Source organism: Oncorhynchus gorbuscha, unplaced genomic scaffold, assembly GCF_021184085.1.
Source record: "Oncorhynchus gorbuscha isolate QuinsamMale2020 ecotype Even-year unplaced genomic scaffold, OgorEven_v1.0 Un_scaffold_2462, whole genome shotgun sequence".
Classification (NCBI taxonomy): Eukaryota; Metazoa; Chordata; class Actinopteri; order Salmoniformes; family Salmonidae; genus Oncorhynchus; species Oncorhynchus gorbuscha.
The window spans coordinates 66,838-77,024 of record NW_025746968.1 but is presented as its reverse complement, the minus strand read 5'-3'; the positions used below and the strand labels follow the sequence as shown (position 1 = coordinate 77,024).

General features: G+C 42.9%; 1 protein-coding gene across 1 annotated transcript in view; it reads left to right on the top strand.

The window, feature by feature from the left end:
* Window positions 1-515: 515 nt before the first annotated feature.
* The window catches only part of LOC124025816 (protein unc-80 homolog), a gene marked incomplete at both ends in the record, with an annotated part of 76,403 nt that continues 66,731 nt past the window's right edge, over window positions 516-10,187 (top strand). Inside the window, 4 exon segments of the mRNA XM_046339140.1 lie at window positions 516-868; window positions 1,010-1,133; window positions 1,545-1,609; window positions 2,164-2,309. Coding sequence (XP_046195096.1) covers window positions 516-868; window positions 1,010-1,133; window positions 1,545-1,609; window positions 2,164-2,309 — 688 coding nt within the window.

Sequence of the window (10,187 nt, the reverse complement as noted above, 5' to 3'; positions counted from 1 at the left end):
AGTGAAGAGACTATAGATGACTGTTATCAAGCTGGACAGAGTGAAGAGACTATAGATGACTGTTATCAAGCTGGACAGAGTGAAGAGACTATAGATGACTGTTATCAAGCTGGACAGAGTGAAGAGACTATAGATGACTGTTATCAAGCTGGACAGAGTGAAGAGACTATAGATGACTGTTATCAAGCTGGACAGAGTAAAGAGACTATAGATGACTGTTGGATCATAGATGACTGCTGGACAGAGTGAAGAGACTATAGATGACTGTTATCAACCTGGACAGAGTGAAGAGACTGTAAATGTCGGACCATTATAATTTCTACACAGTTTCGATTTGGTTTTATTAAGTAATTAAGCGGATTCTGTGCTCCACAAAGCATTCCCGGAAGTATTGCAATGTTGGGCCTCTGGGTTTAGGGCCTCTGTGATCAAACCACCAGTGGGCCGCATTGAACAGGCCATATGTTTGACACCCCTGCTCTGACCCCTCACCCCTAACCCCCCTCTAACCCCAGGTCACCAGGACAAGCTGGGCGTGGCGGAGACCAAGCTGCTCCATACCCTTCACTGGATGCTACTGGAGGCGGCCCAGGAGTGCAACCAGGAGCCCAGCCTGGGCCACGGATGGTCGGGAGGCAGCAGCAGCTCAGCCTTCCTCCAGCCAATGGGGATTGGGAACCAGGGTTCCCCGCCAGCCAGAGGTGGCCAAGGTGGCCCAGGATCAGGCACCGGTTCTGGGTCAGGAGCGCCACGCTGTAGCGGGTCCCTGGAGGAGGATGAACACGCCCGCACCAAGCTCTTCCACAAGAGCATGGCCACTGTGGAGCTGTTTGTCTTCCTCTTTGCTCCCCTCATTCACCGCATCAAGGTACCTCTGATTCATCCTTCCTGCTGGACTACCGCCTATTGATCTGTGTGGATAGATGCTGTGGTTGTGTTTCATGGCTCTGGGAATGCTTTGGTGTGTGTCTGTGTGTCTGTATGTAAACTTTTTCGCTGTGTTGTCTAGGAGTCTGATCTGACTTTCCGATTGGCCAGTGGTCTCATCATATGGCAGCCAATGTGGGAGCACCGGCAACCTGACGTCCCCGCCTTCTCTGCCCTCATCAAGCCTGTGAGGAACATTGTGACAGGTGAGACACCCAGAGGACACCAAAGAAAGCATGTAGTACTGACTCTATGGAATCATATGAGTTCTACTCTGCTGTTTTACATGAGACATTAGTAATATCCAAACCAAATACCATAGTAACAAAAGTGATATTTTAGTCTATTCTACATAGAGTCTAGACCTTAAAAGGGATCTTCTGCCCTTTCCATAGAGGGTTCCTGGAACCGAAAAGGTTTCTTCAAAAGGACCTCTTATGGGGACAGCCAAAGAACCCTTTTGGAATCCTTTTTACTAAGAGTGCATTCTATTCTATTCTATTAGATTCTATTCTGTTAGATTCTATTCTATTAGATTCTATTCTGTTAGATTCTATTCTATTAGATTCTATTCTGTTAGATTCTACTCTGTAAGCTACCACCTGTTTTGTCAACAGCCAAGAGGAACTCCCCGGTGAACAACCAGTGTAGCCCCTGTGGGTCCAGAAACCAAGGCCCCATGGTGAGTGTTCATCTCAGGCAGCAGTGTGACAGCTGTACCCTCCTCCAGCCCCTCCCTCCCCCCCAGGGCCTCTGCTAATATTGTTATCACTTCTGAGTGGCGCAGAGGTCTAAGGCACTGCATCTCAGTGTGTCACTACAGTCTCTGGTTCGAATCCAGGCTGTATCACAGCCATGATTGGGAGTCCCATAGGACGGTGCACAATTGGCTCAGCGTTGTCCTGGTTTGGCCGGGGTAGGCTGTCATTGTAAATAATAATTTATTCTTAACTGACTTGCCTAGTTAAATAAAGGTTTAAAAAAATGTCCCTTGCTGGTATGATCTGTGTGTGTGTGTGTGTGTGTGTGTGTGTGTGTGTGTGTGTGTGTGTGTGTGTGTGTGTGTGTGTGTGTGTGTGTGTGTGTGTGTGTGCGTGCGTGCGTGCGTGCGTGCGTGCGTGCGTGCGTGCGTGCGTGCGTGCGTGCGTGCGTGTGTGTGCGCGCTTGTGCGTAGCATCTGATTAGAAGAGACTAGAAGCCTCTTGACTGACAGACTCTTATTTGCTCTGTCTGCAGGGTTTCCAGGTGGTCTGTGAAACGGCCCAATCAGATTCATCCTCCCCCGGGGCTGGAGAGCAGAGCTGTCGCCGCGGCAACTCAGTGGAAAGAGGTGGGCCGTCAACGCGACAGGCTCCACTCGACAAAGGGATCGCCAAGAAGAAGTAAGCCGTTATGAACTGTGCAGTTCATACAAAATACACAACCACGACATATGATACATGGAAAATGTGAACAGTAAGGAGACATTAAAGGGATTGGTACAGATACAGTGGCAAGAAATGAATGTCTTTTGGAATTACCTGGACTTCTACATAAACTGGTCATAAAATGTGATCTGATCTTCATCTAAGTCACAACAATAGACAAACACAGTCTTATTGAACACACCGTGTAAACATTCACAGTGCAGGGTGGGAGAAGTATGCGAACCCTTGGTTTTAATAACTGCTTGACCCTACTTTGGCAGCAATAATCTCAACCAAACATTTTCTGTAGTTGCGGATCAGACCTGCACAACGGTCAGGAGGAAGTTTGGACCATTCCTCTTTACAAAACTGGTTCAGTTCAGCAATATTCTTGTGATATCTGGTGTGAACCGCTCTCTTGAGGTCATTTCACAGCATCTCAATCGGGTTGAGGTCAGGACTCTGACTGGGCCACTCAGGTTGAGGTCAGGACTCTGACTGGGCCTCTCCAGAAGGCCTATTTTCTTCTGTTGAAGCCATTCTGTTGTTGATTTTCTTCTGTGTTTTGGGTCGTTGTCCTGTTGCATCACCCAACTTCTGTTGAGCTTCACTTGACAGACAGCCTTTCATTCTCCTGCAAAATGTCTTGATAAACTTGATGATAGCAAGCTGTCCAGGCCCTGAGGCAGAAAAGCAGCTCCAAACCATGATACTCCCTCCACCAGACTTTACAGCTGGGATGAGGTTTTGGTGTTGGTGTGCTTTGCCTTTTTTTCTCCACACATAGTGTTCCTTCTAAACAACTCAACTTTAGTTGAATCTGTCCACAGAATATTTTGCCAGTAGCGCTGTGGAACATCCAGATGCTATTTTGCGAACTTCAGACGTGCAGCAATGTTTTTTTTGAACAGCAGTGTCTTCATCCGTCCTCCCATGAACATCATTCTTGTTTAGTGTTTTATGTTTCGTCGACTCGTCAACAGAGATGTTAGAATGTTCCAGAGATTTCTTTGTCTTTAGCTGACACTCTAGGATTCTTCTTAACCTCATTGAACATTCTGCTCTGTGCTCCTGCAGTCATCTTTGCACGACGGCCACTCCTAGGGAGAGTATCAACAGTGATGAACTTTCTCCATTTACAGACAATTTGTCATACCGTGGACTGATGCACATCAAGGCCTTTAGAGATACTTTTGTAACCCTTTCCAGCTTTATGCAAGTCAACAATTCTTAACCCTGGGTCTTCTGAGATCTATTTTGTTCAAGGCATGGTTCACATCAGGCAATGCTTCTTGTGAATTGCAAACTCATATTTTTGTGAGTGTTTTTTATGGGGCAGGGCAGCTCTAACCAACATCTCCAATCTCGTCTCATTGATTGGACTCCAGGTTAGCTGACTCCTGACTCCAATGAGCTTTTGGAGAAGTCCTTAACCTAGGGGTTCACATACTTTTTCCAACCTACACTGTGAATGTTTAAATGATGTCTTCAATATAAACAAGAGAAATACAATAAGTTGTATGTTATTAGTTTAAGCAGACTGTCAGGACCCGGTTACGAACCCGGCTCTCCGGAGTGAGAATCCTGACACAGACTGTGTTTGTCTCTTGTGATTTAGATGAAGATCAGATCTGATTTTATGACCAATTTCTGCAGAAAATAATTCCGAAGGGTTCACATACTTTTTCTTGCCACTGTATTTGTTGTATGAATCCCAGATTGCTCCTTTAATGGAACTGTCATGTCACATGCATATGATGTTGTATGAATCCCAGATTGCCCCTTTAATGGAACTGTCATGTCACATGCATATGGTGTTGTATGAATCCCAGATTGCCCCTTTAATAGAACTGTCATGTCACATGCATATGGTGTTGTATGAATCCCAGATTGCCCCTTTAATGGAACTGTCATGTCACATGCATATGGTGTTGTATGAATCCCAGATTGCCCCTTTAATAGAACTGTCATGTCACATGCATATGATGTTGTATGAATCCCAGATTGCCCCTTTATTGGAACTGTCATGTCACATGCATATGGTGTTGTATGAATCCCAGATTGCCCCTTTAATAGAACTGTCATGTCACATGCATATGGTGTTGTATGAATCCCAGATTGCCCCTTTAATAGAACTGTCATGTCACATGCATATGATGTTGTATGAATCCCAGATTGCCCCTTTAATAGAACTGTCATGTCACGTGCATATGATGTTGTATGAATCCCAGATTGCCCCTTTAATAGAACTGTCATGTCACATGCATATGGTGTTGTATGAATCCCAGATTGCCCCTTTAATGGAACTGTCATGTCACATGCATATGGTGTTGTATGAATCCCAGATTGCCCCTTTAATAGAACTGTCATGTCACATGCATATGGTGTTGTATGAATCCCAGATTGCCCCTTTAATGGAACTGTCATGTCACATGCATATGGTGTTGTATGAATCCCAGATTGCCCCTTTAATAGAACTGTCATGTCACATGCATATGGTGTTGTATGAATCCCAGATTGCCCCTTTAATAGAACTGTCATGTCACATGCATATGGTGTTGTATGAATCCCAGATTGCCCCTTTAATAGAACTGTCATGTCACATGCATATGATGTTGTATGAATCCCAGATTGCCCCTTTAATAGAACTGTCATGTCACATGCATATGATGTTGTATGAATCCCAGATTGCCCCTTTAATGGAACTGTCATGTCACATGCATATGGTGTTGTATGAATCCCAGATTGCCCCTTTAATAGAACTGTCATGTCACATGCATATGGTGTTGTATGAATCCCAGATTGCCCCTTTAATAAAACTGTCATGTCACATGCATATGATGTTGTATGAATCCCAGATTGCCCCTTTAATGGAACTGTCATGTCACATGCATATGGTGTTGTATGAATCCCAGATTGCCCCTTTAATAGAACTGTCATGTCACATGCATATGATGTTGTATGAATCCCAGATTGCCCCTTTAATGGAACTGTCATGTCACATGCATATGGTGTTGTATGAATCCCAGATTGCCCCTTTAATAGAACTGTCATGTCACATGCATATGGTGTTGTATGAATCCCAGATTGCCCCTTTAATAGAACTGTCATGTCACATGCATATGGTGTTGTATGAATCCCAGATTGCCCCTTTAATAGAACTGTCATGTCACATGCATATGGTGTTGTATGAATCCCAGATTGCCCCTTTAATGGAACTGTCATGTCACATGCATATGATGTTGTATGAATCCCAGATTGCCCCTTTAATGGAACTGTCATGTCACATGCATATGATGTTGTATGAATCCCAGATTGCTCCTTTAATAGAACTGTCATGTCACATGCATATGGTGTTGTATGAATCCCAGATTGCCCCTTTAATAGAACTGTCATGTCACATGCATATGGTGTTGTATGAATCCCAGATTGCCCCTTTAATGGAACTGTCATGTCACATGCATATGGTGTTGTATGAATCCCAGATTGCCCCTTTAATGGAACTGTCATGTCACATGCATATGGTGTTGTATGAATCCCAGATTGCCCCTTTAATAGAACTGTCATGTCACATGCATATGATGTTGTATGAATCCCAGATTGCCCCTTTAATAGAACTGTCATGTCACATGCATATGGTGTTGTATGAATCCCAGATTGCCCCTTTAATGGAACTGTCATGTCACATGCATATGGTGTTGTATGAATCCCAGATTGCCCCTTTAATAGAACTGTCATGTCACATGCATATGGTGTTGTATGAATCCCAGATTGCCCCTTTAATGGAACTGTCATGTCACATGCATATGGTGTTGTATGAATCCCAGATTGCCCCTTTAATAGAACTGTCATGTCACATGCATATGGTGTTGTATGAATCCCAGATTGCCCCTTTAATGGAACTGTCATGTCACATGCATATGGTGTTGTATGAATCCCAGATTGCCCCTTTAATAGAACTGTCATGTCACATGCATATGATGTTGTATGAATCCCAGATTGCCCCTTTAATGGAACTGTCATGTCACATGCATATGGTGTTGTATGAATCCCAGATTGCCCCTTTAATAGAACTGTCATGTCACATGCATATGGTGTTGTATGAATCCCAGATTGCCCCTTTAATAGAACTGTCATGTCACATGCATATGGTGTTGTATGAATCCCAGATTGCCCCTTTAATAGAACTGTCATGTCACATGCATATGATGTTGTATGAATCCCAGATTGCCCCTTTAATGGAACTGTCATGTCACATGCATATGGTGTTGTATGAATCCCAGATTGCCCCTTTAATAGAACTGTCATGTCACATGCATATGGTGTTGTATGAATCCCAGATTGCCCCTTTAATAGAACTGTCATGTCACATGCATATGGTGTTGTATGAATCCCAGATTGCCCCTTTAATAGAACTGTCATGTCACATGCATATGGTGTTGTATGAATCCCAGATTGCCCCTTTAATAGAACTGTCATGTCACATGCATATGGTGTTGTATGAATCCCAGATTGCCCCTTTAATGGAACTGTCATGTCACATGCATATGGTGTTGTATGAATCCCAGATTGCCCCTTTAATGGAACTGTCATGTCACATGCATATGGTGTTGTATGAATCCCAGATTGCTCCTTTAATGGAACTGTCATGTCACATGCCTATGGTGTTGTATGAATCCCAGATTGCCCCTTTAATGGAACTGTCATGTCACATGCATATGGTGTTGTATGAATCCCAGATTGCCCCTTTAATGGAACTGTCATGTCACATGCATATGGTGTTGTATGAATCCCAGATTGCCCCTTTAATGGAACTGTCATGTCACATGCATATGGTGTTGTATGAATCCCAGATTGCCCCTTTAATGGAACTGTCATGTCACATGCATATGGTGTTGTATGAATCCCAGATTGCCCCTTTAATGGAACTGTCATGTCACATGCATATGGTGTTGTATGAATCCCAGATTGCCCCTTTAATGGAACTGTCATGTCACATGCATATGGTGTTGTATGAATCCCAGATTGCCCCTTTAATGGAACTGTCATGTCACATGCATATGGTGTTGTATGAATCCCAGATTGCCCCTTTAATGGAACTGTCATGTTACATGCATATGGTGTTGTATGAATCCCAGATTGCCCCTTTAATAGAACTGTCATGTCACATGCATATGGTGTTGTATGAATCCCAGATTGCCCCTTTAATAGAACTGTCATGTCACATGCATATGGTGTTGTATGAATCCCAGATTGCCCCTTTAATGGAACTGTCATGTCACATGCATATGGTGTTGTATGAATCCCAGATTGCCCCTTTAATAGAACTGTCATGTCACATGCATATGGTGTTGTATGAATCCCAGATTGCCCCTTTAATGGAACTGTCATGTCACATGCATATGGTGTTGTATGAATCCCAGATTGCCCCTTTAATAGAACTGTCATGTCACATGCATATGATGTTGTATGAATCCCAGATTGCCCCTTTAATGGAACTGTCATGTCACATGCATATGGTGTTGTATGAATCCCAGATTGCCCCTTTAATAGAACTGTCATGTCACATGCATATGGTGTTGTATGAATCCCAGATTGCCCCTTTAATAGAACTGTCATGTCACATGCATATGGTGTTGTATGAATCCCAGATTGCCCCTTTAATGGAACTGTCATGTCACATGCATATGGTGTTGTATGAATCCCAGATTGCCCCTTTAATAGAACTGTCATGTCACATGCATATGGTGTTGTATGAATCCCAGATTGCCCCTTTAATGGAACTGTCATGTCACATGCATATGGTGTTGTATGAATCCCAGATTGCCCCTTTAATAGAACTGTCATGTCACATGCATATGATGTTGTATGAATCCCAGATTGCCCCTTTAATGGAACTGTCATGTCACATGCATATGGTGTTGTATGAATCCCAGATTGCCCCTTTAATAGAACTGTCATGTCACATGCATATGGTGTTGTATGAATCCCAGATTGCCCCTTTAATAGAACTGTCATGTCACATGCATATGATGTTGTATGAATCCCAGATTGCCCCTTTAATGGAACTGTCATGTCACATGCATATGGTGTTGTATGAATCCCAGATTGCCCCTTTAATAGAACTGTCATGTCACATGCATATGATGTTGTATGAATCCCAGATTGCCCCTTTAATGGAACTGTCATGTCACATGCATATGGTGTTGTATGAATCCCAGATTGCCCCTTTAATAGAACTGTCATGTCACATGCATATGGTGTTGTATGAATCCCAGATTGCCCCTTTAATAGAACTGTCATGTCACATGCATATGGTGTTGTATGAATCCCAGATTGCCCCTTTAATAGAACTGTCATGTCACATGCATATGGTGTTGTATGAATCCCAGATTGCCCCTTTAATGGAACTGTCATGTCACATGCATATGATGTTGTATGAATCCCAGATTGCCCCTTTAATGGAACTGTCATGTCACATGCATATGATGTTGTATGAATCCCAGATTGCTCCTTTAATAGAACTGTCATGTCACATGCATATGGTGTTGTATGAATCCCAGATTGCCCCTTTAATAGAACTGTCATGTCACATGCATATGGTGTTGTATGAATCCCAGATTGCCCCTTTAATGGAACTGTCATGTCACATGCATATGATGTTGTATGAATCCCAGATTGCCCCTTTAATAGAACTGTCATGTCACATGCATATGGTGTTGTATGAATCCCAGATTGCCCCTTTAATGGAACTGTCATGTCACATGCATATGGTGTTGTATGAATCCCAGATTGCCCCTTTAATAGAACTGTCATGTCACATGCATATGGTGTTGTATGAATCCCAGATTGCCCCTTTAATGGAACTGTCATGTCACATGCATATGGTGTTGTATGAATCCCAGATTGCCCCTTTAATAGAACTGTCATGTCACATGCATATGGTGTTGTATGAATCCCAGATTGCCCCTTTAATGGAACTGTCATGTCACATGCATATGGTGTTGTATGAATCCCAGATTGCCCCTTTAATAGAACTGTCATGTCACATGCATATGGTGTTGTATGAATCCCAGATTGCCCCTTTAATAGAACTGTCATGTCACATGCATATGGTGTTGTATGAATCCCAGATTGCCCCTTTAATGGAACTGTCATGTCACATGCATATGGTGTTGTATGAATCCCAGATTGCCCCTTTAATAGAACTGTCATGTCACATGCATATGGTGTTGTATGAATCCCAGATTGCCCCTTTAATAGAACTGTCATGTCACATGCATATGATGTTGTATGAATCCCAGATTGCCCCTTTAATGGAACTGTCATGTCACATGCATATGGTGTTGTATGAATCCCAGATTGCCCCTTTAATAGAACTGTCATGTCACATGCATATGGTGTTGTATGAATCCCAGATTGCCCCTTTAATAGAACTGTCATGTCACATGCATATGATGTTGTATGAATCCCAGATTGCCCCTTTAATGGAACTGTCATGTCACATGCATATGATGTTGTATGAATCCCAGATTGCCCCTTTAATGGAACTGTCATGTCACATGCATATGGTGTTGTATGAATCCCAGATTGCCCCTTTAATAGAACTGTCATGTCACATGCATATGATGTTGTATGAATCCCAGATTGCCCCTTTAATGGAACTGTCATGTCACATGCATATGGTGTTGTATGAATCCCAGATTGCCCCTTTAATAGAACTGTCATGTCACATGCATATGGTGTTGTATGAATCCCAGATTGCCCCTTTAATAGAACTGTCATGTCACATGCATATGATGTTGTATGAATCCCAGATTGCCCCTTTAATGGAACTGTCATGTCACATGCATA